The sequence below is a fragment of the Zingiber officinale genome, chromosome 2A, assembly GCF_018446385.1.
Source record: "Zingiber officinale cultivar Zhangliang chromosome 2A, Zo_v1.1, whole genome shotgun sequence".
Lineage (NCBI taxonomy): Eukaryota > Viridiplantae > Streptophyta > Magnoliopsida > Zingiberales > Zingiberaceae > Zingiber > Zingiber officinale.
This window is the reverse complement of record NC_055988.1, coordinates 63,616,502-63,639,073: the sequence shown is the minus strand read 5'-3', so window position 1 is coordinate 63,639,073 and position 22,572 is coordinate 63,616,502. Positions and strand designations below refer to the sequence as shown.

At 40.7% G+C, this 22,572-nt stretch overlaps 1 protein-coding gene across 1 annotated transcript; it reads left to right on the top strand.

The window, feature by feature from the left end:
- The first annotated feature begins 15,676 nt into the window (after positions 1 to 15,676).
- On the top strand, positions 15,677 to 16,421 carry LOC122041147 (mannose-specific lectin-like). Its single transcript, XM_042600743.1, has one exon. The coding sequence runs from the start codon at positions 15,729 to 15,731 to the stop codon at positions 16,236 to 16,238; it is 510 nt and encodes a 169-aa protein (XP_042456677.1). The 5' UTR covers positions 15,677 to 15,728; the 3' UTR covers positions 16,239 to 16,421.
- The last annotated feature ends 6,151 nt before the right edge of the window (positions 16,422 to 22,572 follow it).

The following is a 22,572-nucleotide window of genomic DNA, read 5'->3' as shown; positions in this document are numbered from 1 at the left end:
TTTAGCTCCCCCCATAGGGAAGACTCTTAAGCCAAGTGGTAGCTCTGCTCGGCGACCAGAAAGTCTTCAGCTTCCTTTAGCTTTTGGGCGAGATTTCGAGCCTCCTGGTTTTTTAGCTCCAGATCGGCAATGGCTCAGTTCTTCCTCATCGTGGCCGACTCGATTTTCTTATCAAAGGTGCTAACCTGTGTGTTGAGCCGGCCTAGCATAACTTCCTGGCTAGCAGTCTTCTGCCACTCGGCCTCGAGGAGCTTGTTGGCCTTCCTGGGAGTCAACCGCCATTAAACCTCAGCTCGCCAATTCCTTTGCAGCGACAGCCTCAACCTCGGCGTCCTTAAGCTTTGTGAAGTCGGCCACCCGCGCTTGCATCATGACTTCGACTGCAAGAGATGGAAAAGAAATTAGTTTGACTCAAAATAAAGGATTAGATAATGGCGTACCTAAGCCGCTCGAGAGCTTGGTGCGGATCGGGCTCAGTCCGAAGATGTACATGAAACCTTCCAGCAGCAGATTATAAATGTCATATTTTTGACCAGCCGGCATGGAGGCAGCATGAAGGTAGTCCGAGCGGCTCTTATTCTTCATCAAATCTGGTTGGGGTGGTAGGCCTACCTGCCAGCGGGTTTAGAAGCTAGGTCGTTCAGGAAGGAGCACAAAGAATAAATATTCCTTCCAATGTTTATTGGAAGTTGACATTTTGTCAAAGAAGACTAGCCCGATCCGAGACTGAAATAGAAAAGTCCCCAGCTCAAACTGCTTGGGATAATAAAAGTAATGAAAAACTCAAGGGGTCAAAGGAATGTCGTGCAACCGAAACAACATGATAACGTTGCACAGCAAGCAAAAAGAGTTCAGCACAAGTTGTGGAAGGAGGACACGGAAATAGTTAAACGAAGACCGGCCACAAAATGGTCTCAAAACAGACATATAGTGTTGATCGACGGGTCATTTGGCCGATCGGATGGAGAGGCTAGAATGATCTCGTGATCAGAAGGAATATCGAAGACGTTACTAAGGCTCTCAGCGTCGCCCGGGTCGAACCTGGTCTCCATGGTAGTATACCAGAGTCCAGGAGCGGGGTCTGATGGCTGTGAAGAGCTTGCCATTTCTGGAAAATGAGAAAACAAGGTTCGACAGGAAGAAATGGGGACAGAAAACCCAAAGCGAACACTGGAAAGCCGCGGAGAGCTAAAGGTACTACAAAAGGTTGAAGGCGAGAAGGTTCAGGAGAGCTTACAGAAGGAAAGGAAAGGTTGCTGCAGAAGAGAGCAGGTCACCAGAGCATTGATCGCACAAGAAGTCATCGGTGGCACTCGAACAAAACGCGAAGGTGGTAAAACAACAGTGGCTATGCGAGGTTATAAACCTCTGGCTCGGCTGAGTGGAGAAGTCGAATCTAGGGCATGAAACCCAAGACACAGATCTAGCCATGGAATTCAAACTGCCAAACGTCACATCGAAGCCTGTTGCTACGAGCATGTGGCGACTGCGGCAGTGACACATGGCATTTCCTCATTGGTACACATTTAATGAACGCTATTAACAGGTGTGGGCACGTGCTCAACCTTAATGAGGGCGATTTGCATGAATTTCCAAGAGATTCAGGTAACGGCAATGTTGACCGCATATGTGAAGCGCCGATCGGCTCCAAGAATCGGTCCTATAGCCTACCGACACCCTTCGACAGATCGACCAGGATCCATCAGTAGCCAGGCCGATTGGCCAACTGATCCCAGACTTCTTGTCTAGTTAGTCAGACTTGCAAGCCTCTTTCGACTAGACTTGAGGAGGAGGCATGTGATGCGGGGATAAGGAGGGTCCTACTCCCGCGAAGGGTCAGTGCCACGGTGGAGGTCAAAGTCAAGGCAGTCAACTCCCTTGTATCATCAGTCGATCGGGCAACCCGCTCACCCGATCGGGATAATGAAGATCTGATCCGGCATCATCACAGCTCGGCAAGATTCCAAGCTTTCAACGCTCAGAAAGACAAGTGCCAAGTATCTGCAAGTGCACGCTGAGCGGCCACCCCGCTCAGCCTTATATCGATCTACAAGAATAGCAGGGCGGATTGACGACCGAGCTGCACATAAATAGAAGGGCGACCGAGCAATTTTATCGCTCGGCCAGACAAGGACTTATGGGCCAGGACAGTGGGAGCGTTGGCAGAAAGGGAGAATTCGAGCCGAGCGGCTATCCCTCTCGGCCCAATAAAAGACAATGCTATTCGGAGATTATCTTTTTGGGAGCAAGCGCCGCTGACAAGCGGCATGGTCGGCGGCTAGTTCAGATGGAAGATCATACCGCGGAAGTTTCCACTGTCACGTCAGAGATATACTCGGGTTGTTAAGGTTTGGTGTCAGGGACACTTTCCTTACATGTCTTTTTAAGGAAAGTTTTGAGAAGTGTGCACGCCTCAAGGAGCATGCATGCGCGCCCCCGGAGCCGTATATAAAGGACCCCAAGCTTCAACGGAGGAATGCTAATTTTTCACTGTAGTCACACTGTTCTTCTGTCTGTTACTCCGCTTCCTTGCATCCACATCGTCGGTGACTGACTTGAGCGTCGGAGGGCCATCACCGGGACACCCCTGTTAGTTAGAGCCCTAGAGCCAATCATTTGATGATTGTTGTATGGACTCATTGTATCATATTTCTTATGTATATAAAGACGTTTGTTTATGATTATTATACTTACTTGTATTGGTGCCAAATAACTAAGTATAATAGCGTCCTTGAGTAGAAGTTTCTTACCTATATCAATCGATTGGTTGAATCGATAGTGAGATGATAAAGGGAACACTACTCTTAATCATTCCTAGTCAAGCATTAACATTCAGGGACAATGTTAATGCGACGAGACTAGCATGTAGGTCAACTCGATGACTTGATCTCACAAGTCATGGATATGGCGATATCAAGTTGACACATGGGTATTCATTGGAGAATGTATACTGAATGACCCACCATGAGAAAGTATCATGGATCGTTATATGAATGTCATATACTTTCTCATGTGGCTATTAGTATGACTATTAGTCCTTGGACCTGAAGTCACCATGGTTCCCTACATAAGGAGTTACATACTTTGGCTTCGTCAAACGTCACCCGTAACATGGTGGACTATAAAGGCGATTACTGGATATGTAACAAATTATACGGAGGGATGTGAGTGATGTAGATGGGATCTATCCCTCCTATATGATGGGAGTGATATCATTATTCTTGATAGAGTGAGACCACTAAGTGCATGGACATGCCCAAATGAGTTAATATGAGATGTTGAGCTCATTTGATTGAGTGAGTCTACATGGGATTCAAGATTTAGATTGATTAGAGGATGACACAGTCTATGCCTTATATTGATCAATCTAGATGTTTAGGTAGAAAGACACTTGTCATATATTGTGAGGGGTCACAATTAGTAGTCACAAGGTGATGTTGGATCTCAACATTCTTGTAACTTAGGTAGTAATGATGTGTTGCTAGATACCGCTCATTACTTATGCTTCTAAATGGGTTTAGGAGCATTGCCAACGTTACAAGAACCTATAGGGTCACACACAAAGGACAATTAGATGGAGATTAGGTTCATATGATGAACCAAGAGGATTAGGTTCATGTGATGAACCAAATTGGATTAAGAGTAATCCATAGTAAACTAATTGAGTTGGACTCAATTTGGTTCATATGTTAAATGAGTCTAATTTGGACTTAGACTCATTGAGCCAATTTATTTCAATGAATAGAGATTCATTAAATTAAAATTGATTTGAACCAATGGTTAGATTTGATCAACCATGGGAGAGAAGTGGTCAAGTTTGACTTGACCTGAAAGGAAGATGAAAGGTCAAGTTTGACTTGACCATTGCCACCTCATTTGTGAGTTGGCATTAAGTGGACTAATGATGATGTGCCACATCATCAAGGCCACTTATGTGTGTGTGCCACCTCATGAGGGAGACCAAAAGTTGTGACCCTTGGTATTTCATGGAGGTTTAAAACCCTTTTGATGTGGTCGGCTACATTATTGGAGCATTTGGTGCTTTGGTAACCTCCTTCTTCTTCCTCTTTACCTTTCTTCTCTCCCTCTCCTCCACCATTGCTGATCCTTTAAGGTTGGTAGCACATCTTTAGAGGTTCTCTCCATCGATTTGTTCGTGTGGATACACATAGAGGGTTGTACACTTGACAACCTTGAGATCCGACGAACCTTGGACGAGCGGGATTTTCGAAGGGCATCACATCAAGGGTAAACTCTTTTTCTTTGTAGATCTAGGTTAGAGAAACTCGTACACATAGAAAAATTTTGTTTTATAACTTCGCACGGATCAGGTGGCATGGGATTCGGGGTTTCTGCAACGCAAAAAGCAATTTTTACGGCCCGAAAAAATCCAACAGTGGTATCAGAGCCACGTGCGAAGCGTGTACGAGTTTGTTTTGTATTTTTATGAAAAATATCAGTTCTGTAAATTTTTGTAAATTTATAATTTTTATGTATTTTATGGGTATTTTTCTCGTAGAAGCGAAGCAACAAGTGTTTGAACACTTGTAGGCTTCGACTACCGAGAAACACCTTCCGAATCGGCAAGGTCTCGCCCAAAATGATTTGGGACAGTGGGCTAAGGCGCTGTAGGATCGCTTAGGAACACTTACGATAGTTATATCGCAAGTAGGGGTGCTGCCCCTAACCCCGCAAGGGGCTTCGTTCCGCGATTGCGCCCGAAAATCGCTAATTGGGACCGCGGGGAAGTTGCGACTCATAAAATCATAAAAATATTTGAAAAATTACAGAAATTTATGGAAATCACATAATTTAGAATTATGTATCATTTTGTGATGGTCATGGCCCAAAGAACCCAATTTGATTGGAAATATGTGTTGTAATTCATAATATGGCCTGCGCGCCATTTTTGTGTGTTTGTGCGTGTTGTACTTGATTCGCGACCTGCACGTCGTGCCCTTCTATTTATATTCCTGTTGTAAAATAGTTTTTAGACTCGAATGTAACTCGAGTTTCATCTTTTGTAATGTATAAAAATTGGAGCGGTGGAAGGTCAACTCGAGACGGAGTTACGAGGAGAGTGCGATCAACACATGACAGTCAAAGGGAAGAGCTTGAGGAAGCTATTGACCCTAGGTTGACCAATCGATCTTCTCATTGGCTTGAGAAGATCGAAGTAGGGCCATGACTAATCACAAAATTTAATTAATTACTTGTGTGTGTGTGTATCTGATGCATGCTAAATTAGTAATTAATTAGTGTCTTAACGATTAGATTAGATCTAAATCGTGTACATGATGCACCTCCATGATTAGATTAGATCTAAATCGAGTATATGATACACATCGTCGATTAGATTAGATCTCAATTGCGTCAACTCGAAATGCCTACCATGCCGTGATACCCATCACTACCTCGATCATATGTTGTTGTTGAATCTGCCAAAGCAGAGCAACGCATATTATCTTGGTAGGGTGCGGAGGGACAATCTTGGTCCCGCCTATCAACGCATGGGTGAGTACAACTTAATTAGATTGAGTAACTAGTTAACTCAATTGGATCGAGTTTAACTATAGGCATTTTCCAATGGTTGGTAGATAGGTCAAAATCACATTTATATTAACTTTTGGGCGATTTAGCCAAAGCTAACTCAAGTTTTAATATACATGCGGATCTTGATCCTATAAACAAGAATTACATAGAGATATAATTGGTAATTAGTTACCTACCGATTATACTAAGTCTTGGGTGATTTAGCCAAAGCTAACTCAAGGCGTAGTATGATGTGGATCTTGTCTTGCATAAATTATAGCTAGTTAGAATCTAGTAAGTGTGGTTTGACCACGACCATGACTTGATTCTACAAAAGTTCTATAATTCAGTGGGAGCATCATTTAATTAAAGGCCTAATTAGATGATTGGAATATGATATTTATTTTTCTGCATTTTTCTATTGTAGATTACCATGTCGTCCAACATGAACTCCTTCTCCCTGCGTTCTGTCCTCGATAAGGACAAGCTCAATGGAGCTAACTTCCTGGACTGGTACAGAAATCTGAGAATAGTTCTCACTCAGGAAAGAAAATTGTACGTCCTGGAGCAGCCCATTCCCGAGGCACCTCCTGCCACTGCCACGCAAGCTGATCGTGATGCTTACAAGAAGCATCAAGATGACGCATTAAATGTGTCATGTCTTATGCTCGCGACCATGAACTCTAAGCATAAGAAGCAACACGAGTTGATGGGCGCTTATGATATGGTTGAACATCTTCGTCAAATATATCAAGGACAAGCGAGGCACGAGAGATTCGAGATCTTTAAGGCACTGTTTCAGTGCAAGATGCAAGATGGGACTCCCATAGGCCCATATGTACTCAAAATGATTGGGTACATAGAAAACCTACAGAGGTTGGGATTCCCGCTTGGCCAAGAGCTGGCCACTTACCTGATCTTGCAATCCTTGCCAGATAGCTATAGTCAATTCGTTCTAAATTATAATATGAACGAAATTGACAAGTCACTGCCCGAGCTACTTAACATGTTAAGAACTGCTAAGCTCAACCTTAAGAAAGTTAAGCCCAATTCCATTCTGATGGTACAAAAGCATAAGGGCAAGGGCAAGCCTAAAGGTAAGGGAAAGTCCCAAGCCAAGGGCAAAGGCAAGGCACTGAAACCTAAAGGAGGGGTTGCCAAGGATGTTACCTACTTCCACTGCGGTCAGACCGGGCACTGGAAGAGGAACTACAAAGTGTACCTGGAAGATCTTAAGAAGAAGAGAAGTGAGACTTCCACTTCAGGTATATATGTTATAGAAGTCAATTTATCTATTTCTTCATCATGGGTATTAGATACCGGATGTGCTTCTCACATTTGTACTAATGTGCAGGCGCTGAGAAATAGCAGGGCATTGACGAAGGGCGAGGTGGTCCTACGAGTAGGCAATGGAGCACGGGTTGTTGTTGTTGTTGTAGGAACTTATTCTCTATCTCTGCCCTCTGGGCTTGTACTAGAATTGGATGATTGTTGTTATGTACCTGCTTTTGACTAAGAACATTATATCAGTTTCTTGTTAAGACAAGAAAGACTTTTCATTTATAATAAAGAATAAATGTTGTTCAGTTTATTTAAATGATATGTTCTATTGTTGTGTACCTCTGATGAACGGACTCTATATTCTAGACCTTGAAAACCCTATCTATAACATAAGTACCAAGAGGTTCAAGTCAAATGACATGAACCAAACCTATATCTGGCACTATCGCTTAGGTCATATAAATGACAAACGATTATCCCAGCTCCATAAAGATGGTTTGCTCGACTCATTTGATTTTGAATCTTATGAGACATACGAGTCATGCCTACTGGGCAAGATGACCAAGACTCCCTTTAGTGGACACAGCGAGAGAGCGACTGACTTGTTAGGACTTATACATAGCGATGTATGTGGACCTTTCAATGTCGCTGCTAGGGGTGGTTATAGGTACTTCATTACATTTACTGATGATTTCAGTAGATATGGTTATGTGTATATGATGACACATAAGTCAGAATCCTTTGAAAATTTCAAGGAATTCAAGAATGAAGTACAAAACCAACTTGGCAAGAGAATTAAGATACTTCGATCAGATCGAGGTGGTGAATACCTTAGCCATGAGTTTCGTGACTATCTAGCTGAGTGTGGGATTCTATCTCAACTCACTCCTCCTGGAACACCACAGTGGAATGGTGTATCCAAAAGGAGGAATCATACCTTATTAGATACGGTACGGTCTATGATGAGTCACATAGATCTTCCCATGTATCTTTGGGGCTATACTCTAGACACAGCAGCCTTCATTCTCAACCGAGTTCCATCTAAGGCTGTAATAAAGACACCATATAGGATATGGATTGGGAGAGATGCCAGGTGTATTTTATGAGAATTTGGGGTTGTGAGGTTATGTTCGACGTCAAGTCTCGGACAAACTGGGACCCAAATCCGATAAGTACTATTTTATTGGATATCCCAAGGAAACGAAGGGATATTACTTCTACATTCCCAGTCAACACAAGATAGTTGTGGCTAAGACTGGGGTATTTCTAGAAAGAGATTTTGTTTCTAGAAAGACTAGTGGGAGTACGTTCGATCTTGAAGAAGTTCAAGATGTGGACCATAGCACTGAAGCCTTGATGGAAGTTGAACTGGAACCACAAAGTGTTGTGGATGATGTTGTTCCACAAGCAGTTGAGGAACCACAACCAGTTCAAGTAGACCTATCTCTTCGTAGGTTTGATAGGGTACGTCATCAGCCTGAGAGATACTCATTTCTCTTGTCTAACCATGATGACGTTGTGCTCATTGAGGATGAGCCTACCCCCTATCAAGAAGCTGTGATGAGACCAAATTTTGAGAAATGGCTAGAGGCCATGAGATCCGAGATGGAATCCAGGTACACTAACCAAGTATGGACTTTGGTTGATCCACCTAAAGGGGTCAAACCCATTGGGTGTAGGTGGGTCTTTAAGAGAAAGACTGACATGGATGGACTTATTTATAAGGGTTGCTTGGTAGCTAAAGGTTTCAAGCGATGTTTAAATCCATTCGGATCATGCTTGCTATTGCAGTGTACCACGATTATGAGATCTTGCAGATGGATGTCAAAACCGCGTTTCTGAATAGAAACCTGCTCGAGGATGTGTACATGACACAATCTGAGGGTTTTGTAGAACCACAGCATATTGGCAGAGTATGCAAACTGCATAGGTCCATTTATGAACTAAAGCAAGCGTCTCGGAGCTTGAATCTTTGATTCGATGATGCAATCAAACAGTTTGGTTTCATCAAGAATGAAGATGAACCTTGTGTCTACAAGAAGGTTGTAGGGAACATAGTTGTCTTCCTTATATTGTATGTGGATGACATACTACTCATTGGGAAGGATTCCCTTTGCTGCAGTCTGTCAAGACTTGGCTAGGGACTTGTTTCTCAATGAAGGACTTAGGTGAAGCATCCCGCATTCTAGGCATACAGATCTATAGAGATAGATCTAAGATATTGCTTGGCCTAAGTTAGAGTACATACATTGACAAGGTACTACTACGGTTTGCCATACAGAACTCCAAGAAGGAATTTCTGTCGATGTCACATGGTGTGAGTCTTTCAAAGACTCAAGGTCCCTCTTCTAGAGAGGAGAGAGACCGCATGGATCAGATCCCTTATGCTTCAGCCATAGGATCTATCATGTATGTTATGCTATGTACTCGTCCTGATGTCTCGTATGCTTTGAGCATGACGAGCAGATACCAGTCAGATCCAGATGAAAGTCATTGGATAGCGGTCAAGAATATTCTTAAGTACTTGAGAAGGACTAAAGAATATTTCTTGATATATGGAGGTGATGACGAGCTAGTTGTAAATGGTTACAGTGATGCTAGCTTCCAAACTGACAAGGATGATTATCGATCGCAGTCTGGGTTCGTATTTTGCATAAATGGTGGTGTTGTGAGCTGGAAGAGTTTGAAGCAGGACACAGTCGCTGATTCTACAATAGAGGCCGAGTATATTGCTGCATCAGAAGCAACAAAGGAGGCAATTTGGATCCGCAAGTTCATTACTGAACTTGGGGTGGTTCCTAGCATAGCTGATCCCATAGAGCTCTATTGTGACAACAATGGAGCAATAGCACAGGCTAAGGAACCTCGCTCACACAAGCGGACCAAACACATACTACGACGCTTCCATCTCATGCGAGAGATCATCGATAGAGGAGATGTGAAGATTTGCAGAGTACCCACTGAGGCTAACATCGCAGATCCCTTGACCAAGGCTTTGGCACAGAGAAAGCATGATGGTCACACTAGGTCATTAGGCCTTAGAGCCTATACTGATTGGCACTAGTGCTAGTGGGAGATTGTTAGTTAGAGTCCTAGAGCTAATCATTTGATGATTGTTGTATGGACTCATTGTATCATATTTCTTATGTATATAAAGGCATTTGTTTATGGTTATTATACTTACTTGTATTGGTTCCAAATAATTAAGTATAATAGCGTCCTTAAGTAGAAGGTTCTTACCTATATCAATCGATTAGTTGAATCGATAGTGAGATGATATAGGGAACACTACTCTTAATCATTCCTAGTCAAGCATTAACATTCAGGGACAATGTTAATGCGACGAGACTAGCATGTAGGTCAACTCGATGACTTGATCTCACAAGTCATGGATATGGCGATATCAAGTTGACACATGGGTATTCATTGGAGAATGTATACTGAATGACCCGCCATGAGAAAGTATCATGGATCGTTATATGAGTGTCATATACTTTCTCATGTGGCTATTAGTATGACTATTAGTCCTTGGACCTGAAGTCACCATGGTTCTCGACATAAGGAGTTACATACTTTGGCTTCGTCAAACGTCACCCGTAATTGGGTGGACTATAAAGGCGATTACTGGGTATGTAACAAATTATGCGGAGGGATGTGAGTGATGTAGATGGGATCTATCCCTCCTATATGACGGGAGTGACATCATTATTCTTGATAGAGTGAGACTACTAAGTGCATGGCTATGCCCAAATGAGTCAATATGAGATGTTGAACTCATTTCATTGAGTGAGTCTACTTAGGATTCAAGATTTAGATTGATTAGAGGATGACACGGTCTATGCCTCATATTGATCAATCTAGATGTCTAGGATAGAAGGACACTTGTCATATATTGTGGGGGGTCACAATTAGTAGTCACAAGGTGATGTTGGATCTCAACATTCTTGTAACTTGGGTAGTAATGATGTGTTGCTAGATACCGCTCATTACTTATACTTCTAAATGGGTTTAGGAGCATTGCCAACGTTACAAGAACCTATAGGGTCACACACAAAGGGCAATTAGATGGAGATTAAGTTCATATGATGAACCAAGAGGATTAAGTTCATGTGATGAACCAAATTGGATTAAGAGTAATCCAAAGTAAACTAATTAAATTGGACTCAATTTGGTTCATGTGTTAAATGAGTCTAATTTGGACTTAGACTCATTGAGCTAATTTAATTCAATGAATAGAGATTCATTAAATTAAAATTGACTTGAACCAATAGTTAGATTTGATCAACCATGGGAGAGAAGTGGTCAAGTTTGACTTGACTTGAGAGGAAGATGAAATGTCAAGTTTGACTTGACCATTGCCACCTCATTTGTGAGTTGGTATTAAGTGAACTAATGATGATGTGCCATATCATCAAGGCCACTTATGTGTGTGTGCCACCTCATGAGGGAGACCAAGAGTTGTGACCCTTGGTATCCCATGGAGGTTTAAAACCCTTTTGATGTGGCCGACCACATTATTAGAGCATTTGGTGCTTTGGTAACCTCCTTCTTCTTCCTCTCTACCTTTCTTCTCTCCCTCTCCTCCACCATTGCTGATCCTCTAAGGTTGGTAGCACATCTTTAGAGGTTCTCTCCATCGATTTGTTCGTGTGGATACACATAGAGGATTGTACACTTGACAACCTTGAGATCCGTCGAACCTTGGACGAGCAGGATTTGCGAAGGGCATCGCATCAAGGGTAAACTCTTTTTCTTTGTAGATCTAGTGTAGATCTAGGTTAGAGAAACTCGTACACGTAGAAAAATTTTGTTTTATAACTTCGCACGGATCCGGTGGCATGAGATTCGAGGTTTCCGCAACGCAAAAAGCGATTTTTGCGGCCCGAAAAAAAATCCAACAACCCCTCCCTGGCTCAGCACTAACGTTGCTGTGGTTGCAGGTCCCTCTAACTCAGAGTTCATGTACGGTCAACAAGAGCGTCACGTTCTTTAGCATCCATTACCTCAACTCTCGGACAGGATGACTTGGTATTTTAATTTTTCAAATATTCAAATAAGTTTTTTTTTTTCAAAATCGATCAAATGTGGCGTTTATAATTCCTAAAAATATGCATCTAATTTTCAAATTTACCAAGAATATACTTATTTCCCATTTTGTTCTTCCCATTCACTATTATGATATTATATTTATGTGATAAAAAGTTAGAAAACTCGTCTCAGTAGGGCGGATTCAACGGGAGTGGCATCAGTGGAGGTCTCCCTTTACAGATAATATAACTCATGGTATTATAAGATTTTACTAGGGGAGATGAAGAATATCATCCCCTATTCTTATAAAAATTAATCATGTTGAGTTTAATCATAATCGTCCCTTCATATTTAAACTCGTCAATCAATCTTACAATTAGAGAAAGTAAAACAGGGTAAACTATACGGAGTGCGAGGAGTGATATTATATTTAAAGTATAACATCACGTGGTATAATATCACTGTGATATTATATTTTAAAAATTAATACGATTATGATGATTCATTTCAAATATCATTATTAATTTTTAAAATATAACACTATGATAACACTGATTTTAGGGTTTACGTATTGTTAAAATTATCTTAATTTTGACAAATTAATATTACAGTAGTAGTGTTTGAGTACGACAGTAATATTTATTTTTTTAAAAAATAATATTATAATAATATTGTTCTCTGAAATCAGTATTACATAATAATATTATTGTTTTTAATGCAATTCATTGATGATTGACGGTAAGGATAAATTAAAAAGAAGTGCATAATTCCATAAGTTAAGTGCATTATTTTTCAAATGATGTGTTTTAATTAAGAACACACGGGTGATTATCCAAAATTAACCTCCTTCCCTTGCCTTCTTACAACATTGTTGTCTCGGGACTTTGATATAGTTAAAGGATGTCCAATTGTTATTCAAATATCTACGAAATGAGACTCCAATTAAATGATGAGAGGCTTTTGAGTCATCCATAATTATATGACTTGATTACTCTTTTATTTTTTTCTTACAAAACTGATCACGGTCACTTAACTATAAGTCAATAGCCAAGACTTCCAATCTCTTGGCTCTGAAATCGTAGTTGAGTTGATCGTGAAATCGGGAGCACTTGGCTTGGTGGTGATTTCATAAACAATATGTCTACAAATTTTGCCCAAATTAAAACAAAAATGTTTATATTGACAATTATTGTGAAATGAGGAAACTCGAGGACATCTGCGCCCTGATCTTGTCGGTGCGCCCCCCTTTGCTCTGAGGGGACTCTCTATGGAATCTTTTTGACTTTTTCGAGTTTTACGCCCCTTCAATTTAAATTTAACTCGTCGTCTATAGATGGAAGAGGTTGAGTTGGCAGATGTGGATCAAGCAACCTGCACTCGATCCGCCTGATCACCATGGCTGGATGATTGGCCCCACTGCTTTGTCATGCCCCCTGCTTTGTCAGTGGATGCATGCCGTTTATTTGGGACGAAACGGATCATCATGGAATATTAAACAAGGATAACCTTGAATGGTTGTATGATTGATATGTGTATAATTTTCTTGGTACGATCTAGTGGTTAATGTATAAGATATTGTCATCATAGGTTCAGGGATTCGAATTTCAGCATAGCCAAAATTATTATGTAAAAGGATGTCCACATATCTCGACAATGATATGATATTATTCACTTTTGATTTAGGTCCTCATGGCTTAGCTCTTGGATTCTACCCAAAAGACTTCATGTCAATAGAGATATCATGCATACTTTTAACCCCATGATTTTTACCAAATCTTTCCAATTTGAGACTTTGATTGAACCCCAACAATCCTCCCATAAACGAAGGACCACAATTACTCTCATGGTCCGGACTTTTCCGCGAGCATTTGGTCACTCTGATCTGCTATGGGCCTCCCCGCAAGCATCCACACCTGATCACCTTGATCTACTCCGGACCTCCCTGCGAGCATCCAGTCACCTTGACCTACTCGCCTCCCCGCGAGCATCTAGTCATCCTGACCTGCTCTAAGCCTCCTCGCAAGCATTTAGTTATCCTGACCTGCCCCAGGCCTCCCCGCGAGTATCCGGTCAATCGTGATCTTACTTCGGGTCTATCCGTGAGAGCATCCCTTGACCTACTCCGTGGTCACCTTGACCTACTCCGTGGTCACCTTGACCTGCTTCAGGCCTTCCTACGAGCATCCCGTTATCCTGACCTACTTGTCTCACTGCAAGTATCCGGTCACCTTGACTTGCTCCAGGCCTCCCCGTAAGTATCCAATCATCCTGACCTGCACTAGGCCTCTCCGCGAGCATCCGGTCATCCTGACCTGCTTCGGGGCCTTTCCCATAAGTATTCGGTCATCCTGACCTGCTTCGGGGCCTTTCCCATAAGTATTCGGTCATCCTGACCTGTTCTGGGCTTCCCCGTAAGTTGCTGGATCCGGTCAATCTTGACCTACTTCGGGCCTATCCGCGAGCATCCGGTCACCCTGACCTACTTGCTTCACCGTAAGTATATGATCATCCTGACCTGCTCGAGGCCTTCCCGCAAGCATCTGGTCACCTTGACCTACTCCGGGTTCCTTGCGAACATCCGATCATCTTGACCTACTTCGAGCCTCCCCTTAACTTCGTTCAAGACCACCCCACATGATATCTGATTTGGACCATGACTCTGATACCATTTGTTGTACAAAAAGATGTCTATATATCTGCACAATGGCATGATATTGTCCACTTGGGGCATTGGTCCTCATGGCTTTGTTCTTGGGTTATACCCAAAATGCCTCATGCCAATGGAGATATCATGTATCCTTTTAATCCTATGATCTTTACCAAATATTTCTAATATGAGACTTTGATAAAACCCCAACAGAGGTAAATGTCTCCCTTATATATATATGTTATTTACTATTCAAAAGACTAGTAATCGTTCATGATTTACCTCCTCCGTATTGATACTGGACGAATTGAAGGAAATACTAGGGACGAATGTATTCATCTTTTATCATCATGATTAATCTGTGTATAAAATGACAATCGGTAGAATTTAAGTCAAATTTTATATCTTTTTTATTCATTTCTATCTATAATGATCCATCTCATATACATCAAATATTTAACTTTTATTAATATCCCTTATTTTTATATCCATTCGAGTATTAGATATCTCTATATTTACCTATCATTTTATTACTATATATAATTTTTAAAAACAAACAGATACGTTCAAGATAAAAAGATAAATTAATTATTTTTAAGAAAGAAAATGGACTCAAAATATAAACCTCCATATCCAAACTCAAAAATATTCATATATCTAAATGCTTAATAATTTAGTTGAGTCTAAGTATTTCCTCTGTATTTTTCACCATCCGAATAGGATATTAAATTTTTTATTAAATTCGGATAAAATTATCATATAGGTAAAGAACCTCTCCTTATCAGTAAACAAGGAAACGGAAATGCGTGCATGATTGTTGAATAGCTGTCTCCTGCAGGGCCAGTGAGCTGGCACATGAAAGGACCAGCGGATGCGCATCGCCAAGTTTTTTAAAGATATTTTTCTGATTATATATATAATTGATCTGAAGTTGCCGGCGTTTCTTACTGCTTATTGTATATTTTTAGATACGTAGGAGTTTTTAAATATTAAATATAAGAATAATATCCGCACACTTAATTTTTTAAAATATTAAAATCAAGCATTTAAAAAAAAAACATTTGTTCGACCGAAGCCCGAATATCTGAATTATAAAAATATATATTGTTAAAAGAGTAAACTCAAGAACGATTTAATTGTGTCTCACGGCCCTTCAATTTACCTCCTCGCCGTCTATAAATAGAAGCGATCAAGTTGCAAATCTTGATCAGGCAACCTTCACTCGATAAGACTGATCAGCATGGCTGGCCTCGTCATCCTTTCCGCTTTTCTCCTCGGCTTCCTCCTGCCTTCCTCAATGGCCGACAACGTTCTCTACTCTGGCGACACGCTGTACAGCGGCCAGTCCCTCACCCAAGGCAGTTACAGCCTCACCATGCAGTCCGACTGCAACCTCGTGCTCTACGACTACGGCCGGGCGGTCTGGTCCTCCGGCACCTACAACCGCGGCTACAACTGCATCCTCCGCATGCAGAACGACGGCAACCTCGTCATCTACAGCAACAACAACGCCATTTGGGCGAGCAACACCGGCGGACAGCAAGGCCACTTCGTTCTCATCCTACAGCGCGACCGCAACGTCGTCATCTACGGCTGCCCCAGCTGGGCCACCGGCACCAACACCGCCAACTCCAAAGGCGTCGTGGTCGTCGAGCACGGCCGGAACGACACTTCCGCCGCCATGGTGGTGGTCGTGCCGGAGGGTGACGAGCCCCAGAACCGGAAGATCGCCATGGTGATCAATAATTAACTGATCGGCTCCACGACGAGCCGCTGATCACTTTTATGTTGAACAAATAAAACGAGTGAGAAGCGAGGCCGCATAAATAATTAGCTACTTTGCTAGCTACATAACCGCGCTAGCCGCCTTCTCCTTGTTTTGCACTCTTAATTTGGTGTGAATTGATGAGCTTATGTAGCTCCTTTTCCGTTATGCATCGATCGATAAAATAAAACCTTGAGCAGTGTTCGAAGAACTAGCTATATACAGCACCAGCGGGAAAGCAATCGGCACCGAGCTCGACGATCTTGTTCAATCAGAACCTCAATAATAGAATATAACTCTAAAGATCATATTAAAAAAAAAATAAAGGAAAAGGGAGCTTTTAAGTACTAAATCTCTAACAACCCTCCCTCCTCTTTAAAACAGAGGAAGAGAGCCATGTTAGTTCGGGTGCTGAGATTTACCTCTCTCACAATGACCGTGGGTCCGATCGGTGGGGGCCCTGGGGGCGAGGATTTCACCTTTTGCTACAAAGAGGAAGAGAGGTGGAGCCTACATTGTTAACAACACCATAATCTATCTACATGACCGAGGAGAAGCTATATAGCGAAGAGAAAAATAGAATAACTATGAAGCATGAAATTATAGAAGAAAAGAAAATTAGGAAAGAAAGGCTGAGTGGAACTATAGATTGAAAGATACAATTGATTGGACAAAAATAAGATTAAATAATAAAATTGTTGATTACTAACACCCTGTTTGGAAACAATTTAAGTGAAGGAATTGAATTGAATTCTATTATGAATTGAATTCTGAATTGAATTTAATTCCTATGTTTGGAATGAATTAGTGAATAATAGAATTGAATTAAATTCCTTAATTTGGAATCTATTTGAATTGAATTCCATTCTTATACATTTACCATTTTATCCTCATAACTAACCATTTAATAATCAAGTTAAGTATTAGAGAATAGGAAGAAGGGATCGCACAGTTAAGACAGCAGTATGAAGAAGGTGGCGCACGGGAGAAACAGTGCAAGGAGAAGTTTTCGGCGCAAGGAGAAACGGTGCACGGGAGAAAGACAGGAGAAAATAAGAGAGTCGGCAGATGGAAAAAAGGATTTTAAGTTAAAAGGGTAATTAAGTAATTTTAGTTGTTCATGGTAAATTCCCTATCCAAATCTAATCATTTGAGGTATGATTTACTGTTCACGTTTTGAATGGAATTGGAATTGGAATTGAATTCCATATCAAATCCATCTTAAAAATTCATTCCAAACTATGGAATTGAATTCCAATTACCATAGGAATTCAATTCCATAGGATTCCAAACAGGGTGTTAGTTTATCTATAAAGGAACAATTTATAAATAGACTCCGTCAACTAACAGAGTAATAAATAAAGAAAATATTATAAAACTACATCAATCGAGAGAGTAATAAACTAAAGGAATAATTAATAAGTTTTAATTTTATTTTTATGTAATCATATTGAATGATTTTCTTTTACACCCCCTCCCCTTGCGATAAATTTAACGGGAGATCTCTGACATTGAGTTTGCTTGTTAGCTTGTTGAAACATTATTTAAATAATAACTTAGTAAAAATATCTGCAATTTGATCCTCTGTAGAAATAAAAGAAACTGATAATTATTAAGTCGTTACACGCTCTCGAACAAAATGAAAATCAATTTTCATATGACGAGTATGAAAAATTGGATTTGTTGTGAGATATATTGCTCCAATATTATCACACTAAATTTTTAGTGTAATATTTGATGCAAGATGAAGTTCAGAGAGAAGTGATTGATACCAAATAATTTTAGACGTTGTATTTGCTATAGCTTTATATTCTACCTCAGTACTTAAACAAGATATCATAGGTTGCTTTTTCGAATTCCATGAGATAAGATTTCATCTAAGAAATATTTCATATCCACTAGTAGAGCATCTCTCTTCAGGAGAACTTGCCCAATCCACATTACTATAGATATGTAATCTCGAGACAATTGACGATATAAAAGGAGACTGATGTATGCCCAAGGGCTGAAGATAGGAGAGATCATTTATCACTTCCAGAAGGCCCAATTACAAGACTACGGGTAAAGCGTTTTAAGGAAGTACTAAATGGGCTAATCAAAAAACATTGGGAGGACTATGAGCAAGGAGAAACCAAGATAATCGCAACTACTAGTCGTGGCCTAATCCACATAATCGGGCATAACCATCCATGATTGACCGCGCTTAACGGAAGAACGCTAATAAGCATGCGAAGCATGGGAACTCGTTCATGCATGAAGACTTAAGTATTTTAGATTGTTTAATGAAGCATGCGACTTGGGACTCTAATTGTGCATGTATTTATTTTGTTTTGGGTTTCTAGATAGCTTGCATGAGGCATGCAACATTTGGACTCTAATTGTGCATGTACTTATCTTGTATTTTTCCTTGTTCACTCCCCTTATATAAGGGAGGGACATCTTAGTATGAAGCAACTTAGTTTTTGGTGAGATTGTGTGCTCTCGTAGTTCTTGAAAGAACTTACTGAACTTATCGAGTCTACTCTCGTGGCGTTCAACCCATCAAAACTTATTACCCCTAGGTGTGATGTTTCTTTCCTTCGTAGGCTTGGTTCGTGCCAATTCTTGGTTATGGGTCAAGGCTCATACTCTTGTCGTTTAGTTCTTGGGGTTCTATCCACCTTTGTTTCGGGTTCAATCACATTTATTGGTGGGGTTCGTATCATCTGGTATCAGAGCTTCGGTTCAAAGGCAAGTGCAAATCTATCTTTACTTGTTGTTCAACTTAAAGCAAAAAAAAAAAAATCAAGAAAAAAAGAGTGCGCAACGAAAAGACAAAAAAAAAAGAAGAAGAAAGCGCAGAAAAAAAAACTGCTTGTGCGAATCGAAGTAAATTGTCTTCAACAATCCCTTTCTTGTTTTCCTTACTCTCAAACTTCTACTCTTTCATTTTCTCTTAAAAATTCTACCTTTATAAGTTTCGGTGGTATCTTTTAAATTGCTACGTGATATTCTGATTTGTTCTAGAGTTTGCTTAAGAACTAAGCGACATCATCAATTGAGAGCTACCACCCAAACGTGAGTTGAGTTCTTGCGAGGTTTTTCTTTCATTTTGCAGCCATGTCCAACAACCAGGAGGATGAAGCAAATGAGGGGCCTAGGCCACTTCTAAACCTGCAATTGCAAGCATTGATGGGGGAGAAGCAGCGGATGATGAGGGCGGAATTAGAATCTATCCATGAGAGGTTAGATCGGGTGGAGGATGGGACACCAAGAAGACATCAACAAGACCGTATTACTAGGCCACAACGAACACATGTGCAAGGGATTGATGTCGAATAAGATGAAGAGGTTATTGTGGAAGACTTTGATGAGAAAAGCTACAATCGGAGCAGGATTGGATATCGAGGAGACAGAAACGGAACTAGAAGAAATAATGATTTAGGAGGGATTAAGATGAAGATTCCAACCTTCCAAGGGAGAAATGACCCAGAAGCTTACTTGGAATGGGAAACTAAGATGGAAATGGTATTTGATTGTCATGAATTCTCAGAGTTTAAAAAGGTAAAGTTAGTTGCCATTGAATTCACTGATTACGCTATTGTTTGGTGGGATCAAGTCGTGATGACTCAGAGAAGGAATAGAGAGCAACCTGTATCCTCTTGGGAGGAGATGAAAGTACTCATGAGAAGGAGGTTTGTACCCAACCATTATTATAAAAGCTTATATCAGCGGCTTCAAAGGTTATCTCAAGGCTCCAAAAGTGTGGATGAATATTTCAAGAACATGGAGTTGTCCATGATCCGAGCTAATGTCAATGAAGATCGGGAAGCCACTATGGCCAGGTTTTTACATGGCTTAAACCTAGAAATTGCTGATATTGTTGAATTGCAGCATTATGTTGAGCCGTCGGACATGGTCCACCAAGCACAAAAAGTGGAAGAACAACTCAAGAGGAGAGGATTGGCTAGGAAGGGACAACCAATGACTACTCACGCCACATGGCGGATAACTCCAAGAAAGGAGGAACAACCTCAAAATAAGCCAAAGTTTGAACCCTTCAAGAAGCCCAAACCTACACCATCTACTACTCAAGGTAATCGCGAGCCCATTTCCTCCAAAACTCGTGATATCAAGTGTTTTAAATGTCAAGGGCATGGTCATATAGCTAGTCAATGTGTAAACAAAAGGGTGATGGTAATAAACGCCCAAGGTGAACTTGAGTCGGAAGATGAGGATGAAATAGTTGAAGAAGTGCCACAAAAAGAGGACAGTGATGATGAACAACATGCTGTTATCGAAGACTTATTGGTGGCCCGACGAGTTCTCAATTTACAAGCTAAGGCGGAGGAAGGTAATCAAAGGGAAAACTTGTTTCATACCCGTTGCTTTGTCAATAACAAGGTTTGCAGTGACATTATTGATGGGGAGAGTTGCACCAATGTGGCAAGTACTGATTTGGTGGAGAAATTATCACTACCAACTCAGAAACATCCGCGACCTTATCGCCTCCAGTGGCTAAACGATTGCAGAGAAATCAAGGTAACAAAACAAGTCTTGGTAGCAATTTCCATCGGCAAATATGAAGATGAGCTATTGTGTGACGTGGTTCCCATGCATGCATGCCATCTATTGTTGGGGAGACCTTGGCAATTCAATCGAAAGGTAACACATGATGGTCTCACAAATAGGTATACTTGTACTATGAAGGGACAACTTATTATTCTTGTACCATTGACTCCAAGACAAGTTATGAAGGACCAGTTGAGATTAAAAAAAAAGAAAATGAAAATAAGAGAGAAAAAGAAGTTGAGAGAAAAAAAATTGAGAAAAAAGAAGTAAAGGAAAAGAAAAAATGAGAGGAAAGAGACAAAAGGAGTGGGCAAGGAAAAAAAAGGAGAGAGAAAGAAAAATAGTTTTTATGCAAAAAAAGTGAGATTAAACGAGCTTTATTTTCAAATCAGTTGCCCCTTATCCTTTTGTATAAGGAGGCACTCCTGAGCACTAACGACCTTAACGATTCTTTGCCTAGTGATATTGTTTCTCTCTTACAGGAATTCGAGGAGGTCTTTCCTGAAGAGGTTCCGCATGGTTTACCTCCCATTAGAGAAATTGACCACCAAATTGACTTCATACCTGGTGCATCCATTCCGAATCGACCTGCCTATAGAAGCAATCCGGAGAAAGCAAAGGAACTTCAGAGGCAAGTTAATGAATTATTAGAAAAGGGGTATGTTCAAGAAAGCATGAGTCCTTGCGCCGTGCTAGTGTTACTAGTTCCCAAAAGGACGGGACATGGAGGATGTGTGTGGATTGTCGAGCCATCAACAACATCACGATAAAGTATCGCCATCCAATTCCTAGGATTGATGATATACTTGATGAATTGCATGGTTCTTGTCTGTTCACAAAAATTGATCTTAGGAGTGGATATCATCAGATTAGGATGAAGGAAGGTGATGAATGGAAAACTGGTTTTAAAACTAAGCATGGCTTATATGAATGGTTAGTAATGCCTTTTGGCTTAACTAATGCTCCTAGCACTTTTATGCGTTTGATGAACCATGTTTTGCGTGCTTTCTTAGGAAAATTTGTAGTTGTGTATTTTGATGATATTTTGATTTATAGCAGAAGCTTAGAAGAGCATGTTACACATTTAAGGTTAGTTTTGAGTGTGCTAAAAGAAGAAAAGTTTTTTGCTAACCTCGATAAATGCACCTTTTGTACAGAGAAAGTCGTGTTTTATGGTTTTGTTGTTAGTACTAAAGGAGTTGAGATGGATGAGGAAAAGGTGAAAGCAATCCAAGAGTGGCCAACACCGACAACAATTAGCCAAGTGAGGAGTTTCCATGGTTTGGCCAGCTTCTATCGACGGTTTGTTCGTGATTCTAGCAATATTGCAGCTCCTCTTACTAAAGTCATCAAGAAAAATGAGTCATTCAAGTGGGGAGAGGAGCAAGAGAGGGCCTTCAACACTTTGAAAGAAAAGCTAAGTTCTGCTCCTTTACTAATCCTACCAGATTTTTCTAAAACCTTTGAAATCGAATGTGATGCTTCTGATGTTGGTATAGGTGTTGTGCTAATGCAAGAAATGAGACCCATTGCTTATTTCAGTGAGAAGTTGAGTGGAGCCACTCTCAACTATCCCACATATGACAAGGAAATGTATGCATTGGTGAGAGCATTGGAGACATGACAACATTACCTATGGCCAAAAGAATTCGTGATTCACACAGATCATCAATCTCTAAAGCATTTGAAGAGTCAAGATAAGTTGGACCGATGCCATGCTAAATGGGTAGAATTCATTGAGACATTTCCTTATGTGATCAAATACATG

Coding starts and splice junctions, on each gene's coding strand:
- LOC122041147 (XM_042600743.1), top strand. CDS start 15,729: ATGGCTGGCCTCGTCATCCTTTCCGCTTTTCTCCTCGGCTTCCTCCTG.